The 18,455-nt window shown below is 33.1% G+C and overlaps 1 protein-coding gene across 13 annotated transcripts in view; it reads right to left on the bottom strand.

Moving 5' to 3' along the window:
* LOC108041730 (plasma membrane calcium-transporting ATPase 2) overlaps nt 1-18,455 on the bottom strand; it is a 59,751-nt gene that overhangs the window by 41,066 nt on the left and 230 nt on the right. For 4 of the 13 annotated variants that reach the window (XM_044460588.1, XM_044460591.1, XM_044460589.1 and 1 more), the window contains exons 1-14: nt 18,304-18,439; nt 12,346-12,772; nt 11,983-12,269; nt 10,394-10,604; nt 9,991-10,026; nt 4,079-4,488; nt 3,776-4,018; nt 3,466-3,707; nt 2,968-3,412; nt 2,822-2,909; nt 1,991-2,304; nt 1,738-1,936; nt 1,472-1,683; nt 1,233-1,384 (exon numbers count right to left, since the gene is read on the bottom strand). In XM_044460588.1, coding sequence (XP_044316523.1) covers nt 1,233-1,384; nt 1,472-1,683; nt 1,738-1,936; nt 1,991-2,304; nt 2,822-2,909; nt 2,968-3,412; nt 3,466-3,707; nt 3,776-4,018; nt 4,079-4,488; nt 9,991-10,026; nt 10,394-10,604; nt 11,983-12,269; nt 12,346-12,757 — 3,251 coding nt within the window. In that variant the 5' untranslated portion in view covers nt 12,758-12,772; nt 18,304-18,439. Of the gene's footprint in view, nt 1-1,232; nt 1,385-1,471; nt 1,684-1,737; nt 1,937-1,990; nt 2,305-2,821; nt 2,910-2,967; nt 3,413-3,465; nt 3,708-3,775; nt 4,019-4,078; nt 4,489-9,990; nt 10,027-10,393; nt 10,605-11,982; nt 12,270-12,345; nt 12,773-18,299; nt 18,440-18,455 lie in introns of those variants that run through there. The other 9 variants (XM_044460583.1, XM_044460594.1, XM_044460593.1 and 6 more) reach the window with 6 other exon arrangements.

The following is an 18,455-nucleotide window of genomic DNA, read 5'->3' as shown; positions in this document are numbered from 1 at the left end:
TATAGGGTCGGAAACGCTTCCTTCAACCTGTTACATACTTTTGCACGAATACAATATACCCTTTTACTCTACGAGTAACGGGTATAAACACCAAAAAAATGTCATTTTCAATCGTTCAGTTATATGGCAGCTATAGGATATAGTCGGCCGATTCTTATGAAACACCAAAGCTTTTGTATTTCCAATCAATCAGTTATATGGCGGCTATAGGATAAAGTTGTCCGACTTATAAGGAAGGCAAAGGAACGAAGGGTGTGTGCAAAGTTTCAATTCGACTAGTTCGCGTAGAATCAGACAGACGGACATGCTTATATCAACTCAGGACGCGATCCTGATCAAAAATATATATATTGTATAGGGTCGGAGATGTATTCTTCACTGCGTTGCACAGTTTTGACCAAAACTATAATACCCTCTGCAAGGGTATAAAAACAAAATTGTTTATAATCTGTATGTGACAAAAAAATGAGCTAAACCATATGATTACGATCCGCGGCATTATAAAAGGAAGTAATAAATATCTATCTTGATTTTTTTTGCATTTCTGACAGTTTTATTCCATTACAGACAAATTTTTGAATAAAAGACTTAACAAAATGTGTCAGCTGCTGACCCATCTTTAAAGCCTTGATTAAAAACTTCGAATTTTTTATGGTCGAGGCTTGAATAACGTACTTTTAATCAAACAAAATGTTGAAAAAATGTCCTGCTAGTTGAAAATGTATATTTGTGACAGAAAATACATAAATATAATTTAACATACTTACATGACTTAAATATATCTTAGTTTCCCGACTAAAATAATGGTATTTAAGATACCTACTAAGAATTAGAACAACTTGTTTTTATTAAACACAACTTTTCTTTTTGATATACCTTATAACTAAAACCTCTTATTTATTTTCAAGAAGTTTAAAATGTTTAAAATATATTTATAAATTAAATTTAAAATACTGAAATATAATACATGCATTTTAATAATTATAATTATAAAATATAAAGTTTGCAGCCAAAGTAATCAATTAATCCAAAAAAAAGAATACATATTGATGTTTTAATTAACCAGAGCCAAAATGTTAAGACTAACCAGCACTGAGTTAATAAATAGACTACACTTATAATGTTTAATTGTTATTAAACTTATATTATTCAATCGTAGCCGTTTATGATTGAGTTAATTACCATTTGTAAGCGTGTATTTATAAGCGTAATAACGATAAACATTTACTCACGATAATATCTTAGGTAATTTTCTTGTAGGCACTGAGGTAATCAATTGACCCCAGACAAGTGTACCAATTCCAAAAAAGATACACCAGAGCCATTGGTCTAGAGACAGAGCCCTGGTCGAGAAAGCCATTTTTCCATATTGAATGATTAACACCTTAAAAATAGTATTAAGGTGTTAACAAAGGTGGTAAGTAAATGTATATATTTATATTATAAATTCTTTCCATGTAGCAAAGCTTACCTGCGATATCATAGTAAATATCCATATGGTGTAAAATATGGGATTTGTAAGAAGTCCTTCGATAACGTTGCGCTGCCCATGGATTTTTCTAGCATTTATTTCATTAAACAATGTCATCATGACAAATGTATTAAAGATAATTGTAAAGTGCTGTGTTGGGCCAGCGTTGAGTTCTTGTCCGCGTCCGGATTCAATATCAAGTATTAAATCGCCTACAAAGCATTTAATTATAATACAAATAAAAGGAAATGTATTATATCACTTACCGACAAAAAGTAATCCAAATATTATTACCAACTGATAAAGCGCTTGACCCAATATGTTCTTCATCATTGTGCGAGAAATTAAAGGTTTTGTGCGGCCATAGGGTTTACGGAGCAATAGATCTGGTGTTGGAAACTCTGTTGCTAATGCAAGTGATGCCAATGTATCCATTATTAGATTCACCCACAACATCTGGACTGCCTATAATATGATTATTTTAGAGTGGTTTAAATTAATTTCCTTTAAAAAACTTACTTTAAGAGGAGAATCTTGCACGGCACACGCACCAATAAATGCTACAATTACAGCGACTACATTAACCGTTAACTGAAACTGTAAAAACTTCGCTATGGAGTCATATACATTTCGTCCCCACATTACAGCTTTAACAATGCTGCTGAAATTATCATCAGTTAATATAATATCAGAAGCTTCCTTGGCAACGTCTGTTCCGGCAATTCCCATTGCAAAGCCCACATCTGCTTTTTTTAGCGCTGGGCCATCATTTGTTCCGTCGCCAGTTACAGCAACAACTTCACGATTTTCACTAACAGTGCTGTCAATTATACCTTTAAATACAATTAAATTAAGGATTGATTAGTCTACAATTTTTTTCTTGTTGTCTTCTTTTTTTCTAACACTAATTTAATTCTGTAAACCGTTCTTATCAATTTTTAAAATTCATTGCTCATTGTATAGAAAATTTAGCTGATTGCAAATATAAATAACACGGAAACCCTCAACAAATTAATAGTAGAATAAGATGTGCTGGTTATCAGATAAATCGTAAGAAAGTTTTATATTTCGAGAATGAGCTAGCATAAATAGAACGATACCTAGCTTATACATACATGACACTACATTGTTTGCTCATACATTATAGAAGTTTATTCTCAGACTATACGAACAAATCAATCATACGACATATTCAATGGGCAATGAACAAAAAAAAACATTTAACAAAAAAAACGACATATCCGAGTGACCCAAAAGATAGAAAATTTCTCTATCCAATCTTTAAAAATTATTACTTCACAAGTTTTAAAAGTTTAAAAGCAGCGCTGTACGGACACAAAAAAAACAAACCTTTAACCAAAGTATACTTGTCAGTCGGAGAAGAACGAGCCAGAACCCGTAATTTTGGCCATACTTTATCAATAAGATGTTGTTGAATCTGCAATTAAAATTACATGTTAAAACCTGTGTCAAGAAATAACAACGTTAAAATTTACATCTCCGTTGCTATCCCGAATACGCCTATTAAATTCTTTTCCTTCTAGAATAAGAAAGTCGTCATTTGGACGCAAAATACCGCACTTGCTTGCAATTGAACGTGCTGTATTAATGTTGTCTCCAGTAACCATTCGAACGGTTATACCTGCGCGTTGACATTTACGAATGGCGTCTGGTACTTCGGGACGAACTGGATCTTCTATACCAACCACACACAGGCAAGTAAGATTCGTCATAATGTTTTCCTCGTCATCCCAGTTAGGTTCACCATCAATATGTACTTCATTAATGGCAGCTTTGCCAGGCACAAAGTCACGATATGCAACAGATATGGTGCGCAGACCATCACAAGCCATTGGTTCAATAACTTCACGAATTAAACGCTCTTGCATATCTCTTGTGAATTTTTCCAAGGCTCCTTCATGACCATAGATAAAAGCACACCTATATAGATTAAGAAAAATTAAAAACTGATTTTTTTTTTTTATGATACGTACTTTTTCATAATAATTTCAGAAGCTCCTTTAGTATATAAACGATATCCTCCATTAGGACGGGGTATTACAGTGCCCATACTCTTGCGAACGGAATTAAAAGTATACACGCGGGTAAATTTGTCCTCTGTAATTTCATCTCGAATAGATTGGTACTTGACACCTAACCCCTGAACAAAGCCCAAAAGAGCACACTCGGTTTTGTTTCCAACTTGGATTGGTAAATCGCCCGGGTTGTGTCCACCCTTTTTGTTCAAAAGCAATACAAAATTGATTAGTACTAACCGGGGTACAAATCAATAAAACAAATTACCATTATATTTGAAGTGTACGCCGAGTTAACAGATATTCCCATTGTAATCAAATTGCCCACATGTTGCGGTATATCACTAAGGGTTGGCAAAACTTTGCACAATTTCTCACAGATGTAGGATTGTACAACAGTCATACGATTGGTTGTAAGAGTTCCAGTCTTATCAGAGCAAATGGCAGTGGCATTACCCATTGTTTCACACGCATCCAAATGTCGAACCAAATTATTGTCCTTCATCATTTTCTATAAAAAAGGATGAAAATGAATGCCAACCAATTATGGTTTTATCTTTTGAAAACTAACCTTGACAGAATACGCTAGAGATAAGGTTACAGCCAGAGGAAGTCCCTCTGGTACCGCCACTACTAATACTGTGACACCAATTATTAAGTGTTTCACCAAGTTATTGGCATAAGTGTTCTTCCAGGGCTTGTCATCAATAACAAAAGTTTTAATACAAAACTGAATTATTAGAATTATAACTGTGAGTACGGCAATGGTCGATCCAGCATAACCAATCTGTATAGCCAATTTAGTCAACTTTGCCTGCAGCACAGATTTTTCTTTTTTATGTCCTGTCTCGGGAGCTGCGGAAGTCGACGAAGATTGCGGCACATGATTTCCCTCAGATTCAGACTTGGTCCCTTCGCTTGAAACTGTTTGACGTGGAGTTGGCGCTTGCGTCCCCTTTTGCGTTCGACCGTCGCTTTCACCTTCATCGTGCAAAAAATATTTAAATAATATATAAACATCAAAACAAGCTGACATTAACTGATTAAGTTTGGCAATAAAAAAACCTGTGTTAAGATTAAAATAAAAAAATAAATTTAAGAACTTCAAACTTATGCTATTTGTTTTTTTATACGGGTTCATTAAAATATAGCAAATTTTTATTTGCAGACTGTATTATAGTGAATGATAAATTTCCGATCATTTAATGAATATATAAAAAATGGTTAACACCTGGATTACTTTGCCATAGGCAAAAAGGCGGCCATTGTAATGCAGGACAGATATAAACTGCATTACTAGTAATGGAAAAAGTATAACTTTCAATTAAACATACAATTAAACAAAAAAGGATACAAACTTCGGCAAGCCGAAGTTAATATACCCTTGCAGTTATTGCAAATTTAGTCGATACTACATTTCGATTTAAATGCCTATATTACTAAAAACAAAGAAGCTATCTCGATTTTGCGAGGCATTTTGCCACCGATTTTTACAAAACTAAAAACGTAATTATGATATAGTAAATAATTACTATATCTCAAAGCAATATTTTAATAAATAGAAAAACAGGAAAGTAAAATTAAAATAAATTTTTTTTTTTAATTTTTGGATTTTTTCTATGCGAGCTTTGTAATATATGTCAGATTTTAATTTAATTAAAACCGTAATTCCATAGTATTTAAATATTACCAAATCCCAACTTATATACTATCTGCAATAGAAAGATAAATTTTGGAAAAGTTTCAGGCAGATAGATTGAAAACTGTGGTACTAGTGTGCGTAGAAACGGACGGACGGACATCAACTCTTCTGGTGATGCTGATCAAGAATATATCTATACTTAATCAGCGTCACCATCCGTCTAAAAGTTGTCTTTCTATTTCAGGTAGTATATAAGTCGGAAAGAGCCGGATCGGCGACAATGTCATATAGCTCCCATAGGAACAATTATTACAATCGATTTGTAATAACAGCAAGGGTATATAAACTCCGGCTGACCGAAATTTGTTTCCTTTCTCGTTCAATTTGCGAAAGTTCATAAAAATTGGCCATTTTTAAGTGGCGCAATATACTTTGGACTGACGCTAGTAAGATTATTTAATTTGGTGGTACAGAGAGTATGTTCGAAGACCGTTTAACATGATTTGGGCTTCTCTCTCTTATGCTGGTGTGGCTCTCATCCATATGATAAATGGCAAAATGAACCAAAATGTGGACGTCGATGTTTTAAAAAACATAGTGTTACCATATGCCAATTGGGAAATGGCCTCAAAATAGACGTTGTTTCAAGAGGTTAACGATCCCAGTAAGTACGCTAAGGCTTGGTTTGCATACGAAAAGATCGACGTAATGCCATGCCCAGCTTAATCGCCGGATTTAAGCCCGAACGAAAACTTATGGGGGGATGTTAAGGGAGCTGTAGCCATTGTTTAACCATCTATCAAATCTCAGCTTTGGCAAGTGGTTCAGTAAGCATGTAATGAAATTCCTAAAAAGCGGTGCCAGGACCTTATCGATTCTATGCCACGCCGTTGCAACTCCTTGTTGCAGAATAAAGGCATTAGATTGTAGATAATAGTAGATCATCATTTTCAATTTTAAGAAGCCACCAATATTTTCATGAACGGCAAAATTTTGTGAATTTCTTGTTAAAAAGACTTGGAGAGCCAACCTTTATCAACTATTATTAAAAAATCATTTGAACTATTAATAATAAATATATATATTATTTCCACCATTTGGTTAAAATAAATTGCGGTTACCATTTGGTTATTCTACATAACGTGATGCGCTTAAGCGCACTACCATTTTCATGACCGCAGCTGTATATATCAGGTTGTGAAATATCTCCCCCTTCCGTTTTTTTTTGGTTTTTGAATTTGTCGGCTTTGTGCAAAGCGCTACATATCGGTACCGGGCAATTCTATATATCGATTGAAAGGGTTGACATAACCTACAAAACGACGTTATTCATAACAAGTTTGGTTATAGCGTTGAAAGTTATACATGTGTAAACATGGAGTTCGATAACGCCGAAATTTGCGCTGTTTTAAAGTTTTCCTTCGTAAAAGGTAAATCCGCTAGAGAAACATTCCGTGAGATTAATGGTGTTTTAGGGGATGTACTCTATCACTTCGAACCGAGGAGGAATGGTTTTGTGACGACAAATACAGATCAAATCATGGAAAACATCAAGCTAGACCGGCATGCGACATCTCGTGACATCGCCGAACCGATTTAAACCATCTGCAGAAGGCATACAAAAAAAACGTGTTGGGCAGAATCAGCGCCTGCGATATGCTGCTGAATCAGAGTGAACTCGACCCATTTTTGAAGCAAATGGTGACTGGCGACGAAAAATGGATCACATACGACAATATCAAGAGAAAGCGGTCTTGGTTGAAGAGGCCGGTGAATCGTCCAAAACTGTGGCCAAGCCGGGATTGACGGCCAAGAAAGTTTTGCTCTGTGTTTGGTGGGATTGGAAGAGAATCTTACACCATGAGCTGCACCCATATGGCCAGACGCTTAATTCTACCATCTACTGCGAACAACTGGACTGCTTGAAGCTAACGATCGGCCAGAAGTGACCAGAATTGGCCAACAGGAAGGGTGTAGTGTTTCACCAGGACAACGCCAGGCCACACATTTCTTTGATGACTCGTCAGAATCTACGGGAGCTCGGATGGGAGATTTTATCGCATCCACCATATAGCCTGGACATAGCCCCAAGTGACTACCACCTCTTCCTGTCCATGGCGAATGCCCTTACTGGTGTAAAGTTGGGCTCTAAAGAGGGTTGTGAAAAGTGGCTGTCAGAGTTTTTCGCAAATAAGGAGGGAAGATTCTACGAGGGGGTATTATGAAGTTGCAGTCTAAATGGGAACACATTATCGAACGAAACGGCGCATATTTTAGCTAAATCCGTTCACTGTATCAATTTTTATAAAGCATTGAATAAAGAGCAAAAAAGCGAAAGGGAGTTATTTGACAACCTAATATATAAAGAAACAATTTCTGTGTAGACAAAAAGCTTAAAATATTTGATTTAATTATGATTAATTATCATAATTAATTAAATATTTGATTATAATGCCTATTTGCTTAAAAACATCAACGATCAATTTATCGATCGTTTCTATGTCAGCTAAAGGATATGGTCGTCGCATTTTCATAAAATTAAAACCGTAATTCTTGTTCAACATTATTATGCCTCGGAGTATATCCGTACATGTTAAAAAAGAACAAAGTTTTAATTTTTGATTTAATTTCACGATTTTTCCAATCGAAGCCATATGGCCCTTTCCGACTATATAGTATCTGCAAAAGAAAGAATATTTGTGGAATAGTTTCTATAGCTTTAACTGAGAGACTAGTTTGCGTAAAAACGTTTGACTGAAATTTAAGAACTTTATCTGCGAACACGTATAAAAAGACTATGAACGGATATAAAACAAATTTATAAACTATAAGTTTGAAGTCTATAGCTTTTAGTATAGTTCTAAAAAAAAAGATTTGGAGATTAATCTAAAAATAATAATAGTAGATATATAACAAAAAATTATAGTTATTTTAACAATTTTAAAAAAAATTTTAATTTTATAAATTCGAATTTTATATCGATTTTATTACATAGCTGCCAACATTTTTGTTTGTAATCTACACAACTTTATTGTTCTTAAATATATTAACTATTTCTAATAAGTGAATATGTAATTGTGTCATTAGACCCTAGCCCTTACCATTAGACCTAAAGTCAAATTATTAATTAGCTCTCTTGCTTGCTTTGTTGAAAATTCTGTGAAATCCTTTAATTCTTGGTGCAACGGTTCATTTTATGTACATTTTTAGAAAAATGTCGAAATGCCGATTGCTCTGCATTTACAGCAGTTGGGAAGTAATAACCTTGCAAAAATCTCTGGAACTTACGCGATACGTTCAGGACAAGCAAAACACTTAGCAAATAGAGTTATTGTGTGCTGAATTATGCTAGTTTAAAGTAATCATTTGCATAAAGTAATCTTGACATAAAGAAAAGATTTTGTGTTAAGCTTAAGAACTCTGCGTACACATAAAAATGGCGATTGGAGAAGTCTTAAGTCGATTGCTTTTAACTGAGCAAGTATTTCGCTTTCCGAAGTCTTGTTTAAGACCTTGCCGTTTTCAACTGATACACCCATTTATTACATTAATTGTTTCTTTCGAGCTGCTGGATCTTTATACCCTTGCAGAGGGTATTATAATTTTGGTCAAAAGAGTGCAACGCAGTGAAGGAGACATCTCCGACCCTATAAAGTATATATATTCTTGATCAGGATCACCTCCTGAGTTGATATAGCCATGTCCGTCTGTCTGTCCGTCTGTCTGTTTCTACGCGAACTAGTCTCTCAGTTTTAAAGATATCGAATTCAAACTTTGCACACACCCTTCTTTCCTTTGCACGCAGTATATAAGTCGGAACGGCCGGGATCGGCCGACTATATCCTATAGCTGCCATATAACTGATTAATCGGAAATGCCATAACTCTGCTGTTTGTTAAGTTAGGAAGTTGGGATTTTCTATGGGTTTTATATTTGGCCAATTAATCCGACCTACCAAATTTCATAAGGATTGGCCGACTATATCTTATAGCTGCCATATAACTGATTGATCGGGAATGCCATAACTTTGGTGTTTGTTAAGTTAGGAAGTTGGGACTTTCTATGGGTTTTATTTTTGCCCAATCAATCCGACATATCAAATTTCATAAGGATATTCTATAGCTGCCATATAACTGAACGATTGGAAATGCCATAACTTTGGTGTTTTTAAAGTTAGGAAGTTGGGATTTTTTATGAGTATTAAGAATGCATCATATGAATAATTTTGGAGAATATAATTTGCAGAATATTCTGCAAGGGTATTTCAACTTCGGCTCCGCCCGAAGTTAGCTTTCCTTTCTTGTTTTGCTCTACGATTAACGGGGTAAGGAAAATACTTTTTAAGTTGAAGGAGCAACCATTATATTTATGGACAACAAGAAGTATTAGATTGTCATGTCAAAAATATTTTAGTAAATAACAGTGAAAAAGTCCGTGTTCAGTAGGATTTTTCAAACTCTTACTTTTTACTTAAAATTATCATAAAACATTTGCAAAAACAGAAGAAAAGATAAGTAGGAGGAAGGGTTTTGTTTGTTATTTAACTGTTATGAAAAACTTATTTTATTTCAAAGCTTATTTTTTAAAGACCTTTTTGGAAAAGCCTTGCCGAAACTATCGGATACAGAAATTATTGAATGCAACTCAAATAATTCCTATACTAAAAGTTAAAATATACAAAAATTGCATATCTTATTAAATTTGTTTTAGTATAAACTTGAGATATTTTAAAGTAGATGGGGCATATATGAATAAAAAATATACGATAAACATATAATTAATTATATGTAAAATATTTTTAGTACACAAATAATAAATATTAATAGTAGGCTTGAATTCACCTGTCAAACTTTTTTGTTTGTTGGCCCTTTTGGCTTCTGAATATCAACAACGACATTTTAATCATTTAATGTTTCCGTTTCGTTTGTATTTTGGTTTAAATTTTTGAAGATATTTGTTGGTTGGTATGTAGTAGGTGTTGGTCGCAGGTTTTAATTGGTAGGTTGTTTGGGTAGATGAAGGATGATGGGTCAATCAATTCACATCATGCAATTCACATATGACAATTGGAATATAGAAAAATAGCAACAAAAAAAAAAAATAAATAAATATATAGTATACACCTTTATAACAATTAATATGTTTCATAATACCTCCGTTTCATTACTATTTAATTAACAATATTTCAGAAAGGGTTTGGATGGTGTTCAAAAATGCAGCCAAATTAAGTTTGTTCGTACTAACCCTTTTTCATCTTTTTAATTTCAGCTTCCTGCTCATCAACTGCCGCACCAAGGAGCGTAAAAATGATACCGGCTTGAGAGTTAACCCCAACGGCGGTAACAACCATTTTACCGCTGCCTTCCATAACATGGGTTCCGGATAGAACCATGGGATCAACGTCCGCTCCCTTTTTGACATGATCAGATTCGCCAGTTAATGAAGATTCGTCCACCTGCAGAACAAAAAATAATCTATTTGAATAAAACGTTAAAGTTTATGGATTAAGTATGAATCTTGTTCAATTCAAGCTTATTCGGTCAGAAGTTAAGAACACGTTTTCGACCACATATATATATATATATTTGTGAGGCATCACAAACAATTATTTTTTGTAAACCGCAGCACTATTTTAGACAATTTAAAGTCAAATATTGTATAATCCGTGAAAAACTGGGATTTAGCATGTTTTTAAATTTCCATAAACATAATTTAAATAATAATTTAAATAAGATATCGATTTTAGTAAATTTAAAAACAAAATTACTATATTAATATATATATATATAAAAGCTTAATCAGATAAAATAGAGTATTTTATTATATTAACAACTGGAATAACTAACACGGCTTTTTTTTAACCCTAAAACTAAACAACTGATTACGTTAAGGACTTCTAACCTTAAATTAGTTTAAGAATCTTTTTAATTACTTATGAAGACTTTGGCAGGTACGAAGAGCTTTTAGTTTTTTTTTAAAGAGGCTATTCATAAGTTTTTCATTTTTTTATATGCATTCAAATACGTGTAATGTATTATTAATACAACAACATATTAATAAGTTGTGTATTTAAAGGAAATGTTCCTATATTGAAGTACAATTTTAAAATAATCCAGAAGCCATGCTACCTGGAAGTCTAATTTTTAACACAAAATTATTATTTTTTTTTGTTTTCATAAATGGATAATTGTTTTATATTTTTGTAAACGCCTATTCTTGAAATTCTTTAGTGTAAGTGAGTGGAACGATTTTAGATACAGAAGAGATCGAAAATTCTGTAGAAAACCCAAAATCGAGAAACCATTTAAGTTGACCTCGCTTTCTTAAGGCTGTTGTTGATCAATAATAAATCATCAATACTAGCTAGCGTGTTTGAGAGTGAGATAGATATGATTTTAGGTCGATCAAGACCAAAAATTGCATTCAGTTTTCGACGTGCAACTTCCGAAATGCGCCTTACGCTTGAACATTAATAGAGGATGTGGAGTTTGGTAACAAAAAAAAACAATGCAATTACTCAATTACTTTCGTTTTATATCGGTCTTCTCAAATCTATTGGTTTAACTAAAGATTAAAGATGTGGAATTACTTAATTGTTTACTGCCATTTGCCTACTTTGTCGTTAGTCGTATTCGCTCTTTAGCAGATAGAAATTTTAATTCAATTAAATTCATTATATATCGCCGTCAACGGAGGATAATAGATGGCCGTCTTCTAGAGCATTGCCGTATTCAGCGGAACTTCTGATTTTATTGGTTTATATGCTGTAGTCACACTAAATTTCCTACAAGTACTTTTTTATGTCATTTATATTATCATTACTTTTAACATACCTTTAAATCGTTGCTTTGAATAAGACAACCATCTGCTGGCAATAAGTCTCCATATTTAACCTGGGCAATATCGCCAACAAGAATATCTCCAACAGAAATTTGGCACACTTCCCCACCACGGATAACTGAAAACTTGTGCTCGCCCTCAATACGATTCTGCAGACCTCGGAATTGTCTTTCCTTTGAGTAATCGTTAAAAGCTGTCACTATAACTACTACAATAACAGAAATCAGTATGGCCAATCCTTCAATCCAACCATGGTGTTCCTCCTCCTCCTGTAGCACAGCTGTTTAATAAAATAAAGCCTTATAGTATAGGATTCCATTGCAGCTTAACTCAATAATCAGAATTTAATTACTTACGCGCGTCCTCGTCGGCGGGTTTATAAAATGATAGACCGAGCGATACTAATGCAGCTACCTCTAAAATAATAAGGGTTACATCTTGAAGAGCCTCCCAGACTAGTGTCAAAAAGGTTTTCGGTGGCTTCGGTGGTATTACATTTGATCCGAATGTTTCCCGCCTGTGCTCCTCGTCAGCTTTCGAGCCACTTAGACCTAAAGTCACAACATATACGTTATACAATTGTATAAATATATTAAATGGAAAAAACTTTCCTTCATTGGGAGATGTGTATAACTTTTTACATAATTCATGAATACCACCAAATTCGGCAATCTTCATAACACCTTCACGACCACGATGCTCCATGAGCTCGCGCAGTTGTTTAAGTGATATACCATACTGCGCCGGTCTTCCATCTATAGTGGCCATTTGTTATGGTCTACTCTGTAAGTGAAAATAAATTTAATTAATTTTTTAATTTAGTACTGGCAAAAGTGTAGCATATATGGTTTCTGATATTGTACATAACTGCATTCGGAGATTTTGCAAATAGCATAATACTGATATAGAAAAAAAAAACAAAAATATAATTAAAAACAAGAAAGGAAGCAAACTTCGGCAAGCCGAAGTTAATATAGCCTTGCAGTTGTTACAAATCGACTACATTTCGATTTCTATGCCTATATTACTAAAAACAATGAAGCTATGTCGATTTTGCTATGGCAGCTATATGATATTTTTGTCCGATTTTAATTTAATTAAAACCGTAATTCCTTAATATTTAAATATTACCAAATCTTAAAGAACAAAAAAAAATTAAAAACAACAAGGTTATAATTTTTTTTGTAGTTTTTTCAGATTGTTCCTATGGGAGCTATATGATATAGTCGCCCGATTTATATACTACCTGCAATAGAAAGACAACTTTTGGGAAAACTGAGGGACTAGTTTGCGTAGAATCGGACGGACAAGGCTAGATCGACTCTCCTGGTAATGCTGATCAAGAATATATATACTTTATAAAGGCGAAAATGCCTCCTTCACTGCGTTGGAAACTTTTGACTGAAATTATAATACCCTCTGCAGGGGTATAAAAATGAATTACAAGTTCGTTGTTATTAAACATAACCATTCACTCCGAGATGTAGTACTTTTTTTTAATTTTATGAAAATCCGGCACTTTATTATATCCCAGCGACTATTTTTAGCGTCCAAATCATACCTTCTACGTTTTAAAACTTATACGCATTACTTACCCCCATTCTATTTTTTTTCATTTTCAAAAATTCAATTTTACCATAAGAAAGATCCGATAATACAGAAACATATTGAATTTTTAGAAAGTGATATTTGGATGTTTCTGAGTCCCATACTAACATAAGTTCCTTCACCCTCAAGTTCCGTGGTATAGAAAAGACAAATTTTTGGACATTTTGCAATTGCAGTTACCAAATTGTTTTTTGCTAAAACACACGACGATTGCACACGTGCAGTCATATAAAATATATTTAAACCCTTGCAGAGGGTATTATAATTTTAGTCAAAAGTAAGCAAGGAGTGAAGGAGACATTTACGACCCTATAAAGTAAATATATTCCTGATCAGCATCACCAGGAGGGTCGATGAAGCTATGTACGTCCGTCCGTTTGTCCGTCCGTTTCTACGCAAACTAGTCCCTCAGATTTAAAGCTATCTGCTTAAAACTTTCCCAAATATTGTCTTTCTATTGCAGGTAGTATAAAGGTCGGAACAAGCCGGATCGGGCGACTATATTATATAGCTCCCATAGAAACAATCGGAAAATTAAAAAATAAACTTAAAAATAAAATTATTTTGTTGTTTTTCTACTTATCAAAATATTCCTATGAGATATAGTAATTATATACTATATCAGAATTACGCCTTTAGTTTTGCTTTTTTTCTCATATAGCGGTCATAGCAATCGGAAAAAAAAAGAAAGCAAACTTCGGCAACCCGAAGTTTATATACCCTTGCAGTTATTACAAAACGACTACATTTCGATTTATATGCCTATATACTAAAAACAATGAAGCCATGTTGATTTTGAGATGCATTTGGCCATCGTTTTTAAGATATGATATTGTTGTCCGATTTTAATTTAATTAAAACCGTAATTCCATAATATTTATTTTACCAAATTACAAAAAACAAAAATATTTATAATACCTGCAATAGAAAGATGGCTTTTGGAAAGTTTTTGCGATAGCTTCTAAACTTAAGAGACGATTTTGTAGAAACCGACAGACAAAAAGTCAGAACGACATAAATAAAAAAAAAAATCCCTTTTAATAAGAGTCTCATAAATAATCGTTTTGGTTTGCGTAGCATCTAAAAAAGAAATGCTGTGTTATTACGTTTGTGACGCATTATTGACGCGTTTAAGATAAGGAAATGACTGCATGAAGCGTCACAAATTCGTATCTAGCTGAAAGTGGATTGATCCAAGTACAGGGCGACAAGAAAATATTTTTTTCTTGCCCACAAGTATAAATATATTTCCTTGGCACACTGATAAGCTTTCAATCTGATAAATTATAATACTAGTAAAAACCAATTTCTACTGAAATATTTGAATTTGACATTATCAACATCGTTCTGTTCACGTTGAAATTTTTAAAATAACTAAATAAAAGTTACAGCCACTTATTTTGAAATGGGCCCTGCATCAAATAAGCTGTGAGCCACTGTAGGTGGTAAAGCACTAGCACAGGGTTCTTTTGATTGCAGAAGTTAAAATGATGATCAGTAAAATGGCTTTTCTTGACATTTATCTAAATATATTATTATAATATTTATTTTACTGTCAATTAGGACTTCAACCTTAAGAATTGATTAATATATTAATTTGGTTTAATTTAGACGAAATTAAAATCAGTTGTCAACATAATTTAAATAAATAAACATTTACTATTAGGATTTTTTAAAATAGTTTTAATGTCTTTAATTTCTATTATCTTTTTCCCGTAAGTAGGAAAAACCGTCCGATTCAAGATTTAGACTGAAAAATATAAATTATATTGGTATCTTTTGTAAACGATTTTCTATATATGGGAATTTCCCACGCCAAAACCCATAATATTTAGTTTAAGCCAAAATCTTTAAGGTTCATAGTAACTCAATTAATCTAAGCTATTGGTTCATTTGTATAAAAAATACTGATTTCATTTTTCTGTTTGGTTTTGTTGAATGATAAATTAAAGTACCATTTTTTTCGAAGTCTGCTTAACAAAAATAAAGATATCAATCTACAGTGACAAACTTAATTATTGGCACAGCAAGCATGTTAAACTTTGAGGCTATTTTTCTTCTTATAACATGCTGATATTAAAATAAAACAAAATATTTTTAGATAGAATCATTAATTTTATGTTAAATACAAGTGACTTCATTAATTTATCTTTTATAAATAATTTATTAAAAATAAAAAACCAAAGAATGGACCGAATTTGCCTGAACAAAATTATTGGCACACTTGGGTTTTAATTAACTATTTTGTTAAAACTTTATCGATTTGGCCACTTTTTTTTATTATCACATTTGCCTCTAAAATCTTAATAGTATAATGATTAATTTTATAGCTTAAATTGTTTTAGTGCCTTAAAATAAAGGAAAAGTTGTTTGACTTTACAAGGTAAAAATAAAATCAACCGCAAGTGTCCAAAAATTAAAATTTAATAAGCAGGATCAATGCAAATCGAAAGTCAAAATTGGGAAAAGGATGCCCAGAAGCCATTTTTCCCATTCGGAGTCCTTTACTACATTTTAAAGGACCCACGCAGTTGCAAAATGCAGGGCACACTGGCTAATCCATGGCTTTGAGAGGCCAGGAAAGCGTAAGGATCGTATAAAAGGACAATGTCAACCTCCAGATCTCCTCAACACGTATCGAAGTTGATGATAAGAAGGACTTTGGTAAGGATATTCACCCAACAGCCCTTTTTCAGGCCCTGCATGATGGTTTCTACAAACGAATTGCTCCTAGAAAAAATCCATCGGCTTGAAAAGGGTTCTAACATAAGCTCTTTGCTTGGGGAAAGGATTATTAAATCATACGTGAAGGTTGAAAGGACCCAAAAGTCGATTGGCATACTCAGATATAAATTTCGGTGTACTAAAAGGTTGTTTTTGACTTTTAAAATCTATTGATTTCTTTTTGGTTCAATTCATTTGTAGAAACCATCATGCAGGGCCTGGCAAAAGGCTGTTGGGTGAATATCCTTACCAAAGTCCTTCTTATCATCAACTTCGATACGTGTTGAGGAGATCTGGAGGTTGACATTGTCCTTTTATACGATCCTTACGCTTTCCTGGCCTCTCAAAGCCATGGATTAGCCAGTGTGCCCTGCATTTTGCAACTGCGTGGGTCCTTTAAAATGTAGTAAAGGACTCCGAATGGGAAAAATGGCTTCTGGGCATCCTTTTCCCAATTTTGACTTTCGATTTGCATTGATCCTGCTTATTAAATTTTAATTTTTGGACACTTGCGGTTGATTTTATTTTTACCTTGTAAAGTCAAACAACTTTTCCTTTATTTTAAGGCACTAAAACAATTTAAGCTATAAAATTAATCATTATACTATTAAGATTTTAGAGGCAAATGTGATAATAAAAAAAAAGTGGCCAAATCGATAAAGTTTTAACAAAATAGTTAATTAAAACCCAAGTGTGCCAATAATTTTGTTCAGGCAAATTCGGTCCATTCTTTGGTTTTTTATTTTTAATAAATTATTTATAAAAGATAAATTAATGAAGTCACTTGTATTTAACATAAAATTAATGATTCTATCTAAAAATATTTTGTTTTATTTTAATATCAGCATGTTATAAGAAGAAAAATAGCCTCAAAGTTTAACATGCTTGCTGTGCCAATAATTAAGTTTGTCACTGTAAGTCTAAGTCGACGTATTCGACTCTACATGCTTGTGGAAATTATTAAAAACTATAAATCACAAAAAGGACACAATTTTTTTGTTTTTTTTTCATTAAAGGCGTTTTAAAATACGTTCGCGACTGGAAAAATCATCACATATCTCATAGCATGTATAAGAAATACAAATTCCTCAAAATGTTCTATGTATTTTACTTTCCATACAATTAATCATAATAAAAATATAAAGAAACATTTATATGCATTTTCGTGTTGTATAGGAAAAGGCTTAAAAGGGTACTACTATTTATATTAATACAACTGTGAAAGAACGGAACTTTTATCAGAGTGATGAGGTACGAATGTTTTCCATAAATAGATATACACGCATTAATACGTTTGAACAGCTACCTACACCTACTAAAATTTTGAATGTATTTGAGTTTGACTTGGCCATATCATATTTGGATCATCGTCAAAAATTCCTGTACATGCAAACTTTACACGCTAAGCGTAAGCGAAGGGTGTTTTGTCATAATTACGAGTGTATTTATATATGTAATGTATATGTATATGTATAAATATATACACTTGTAAATAGTTTCGCACGCATTTAATTATCCCACGCCTTGTAATAAAAAAGGCAACTTCTTGTTTCAATCCGAACACGTTACAATTGATCAATATTTCTTATAATCGATACATCCATATATGTATGTTTAAAAGAACTTTAATGCTCCACAATAAGGAATCTTACGTCATACGTCATGACATGAGCTACATACGTATTTGCACTTGTATTGGCCACATTGGCAATGGAATAAGATATACACATATGTATGTATGGGGAACCTTCAAGCAACAGCACATTATACATACTAATATATTGATTCGGACTCTACCTTCGATGATATCAATCAATAGAATATTTTTTTAACAGATTAATCAGGGTCCTTTATGTGCTTGGATACGCAGGCAAGAGTATGATATTACACATTAGTTTTCTGACCATATTAAAATTTCATCGTTTCGTTTCATTAACATAACACAGGCATTATATTTGACTTTTAACTCTTTTAATACCTACACAATTAGTAGTTGTTTAATTCCGCACGACTTAACTAAACACCCCGCGAAATGTAGCTAAATATTTAATCTAAATTTATGACACTCCGTTTTTCTGCAACATTTATACTCGATAGGAGAAATATCGATACATCAAAATGTTGCACTATCGAA

This window comes from Drosophila rhopaloa, unplaced genomic scaffold (assembly GCF_018152115.1).
Source record: "Drosophila rhopaloa isolate 14029-0021.01 unplaced genomic scaffold, ASM1815211v1 contig_203, whole genome shotgun sequence".
NCBI classification, from domain to species: Eukaryota; Metazoa; Arthropoda; class Insecta; order Diptera; family Drosophilidae; genus Drosophila; species Drosophila rhopaloa.
The sequence above is the reverse complement of the archived record's forward strand: the minus strand, read 5'-3'. Positions and strand labels throughout refer to the sequence as shown.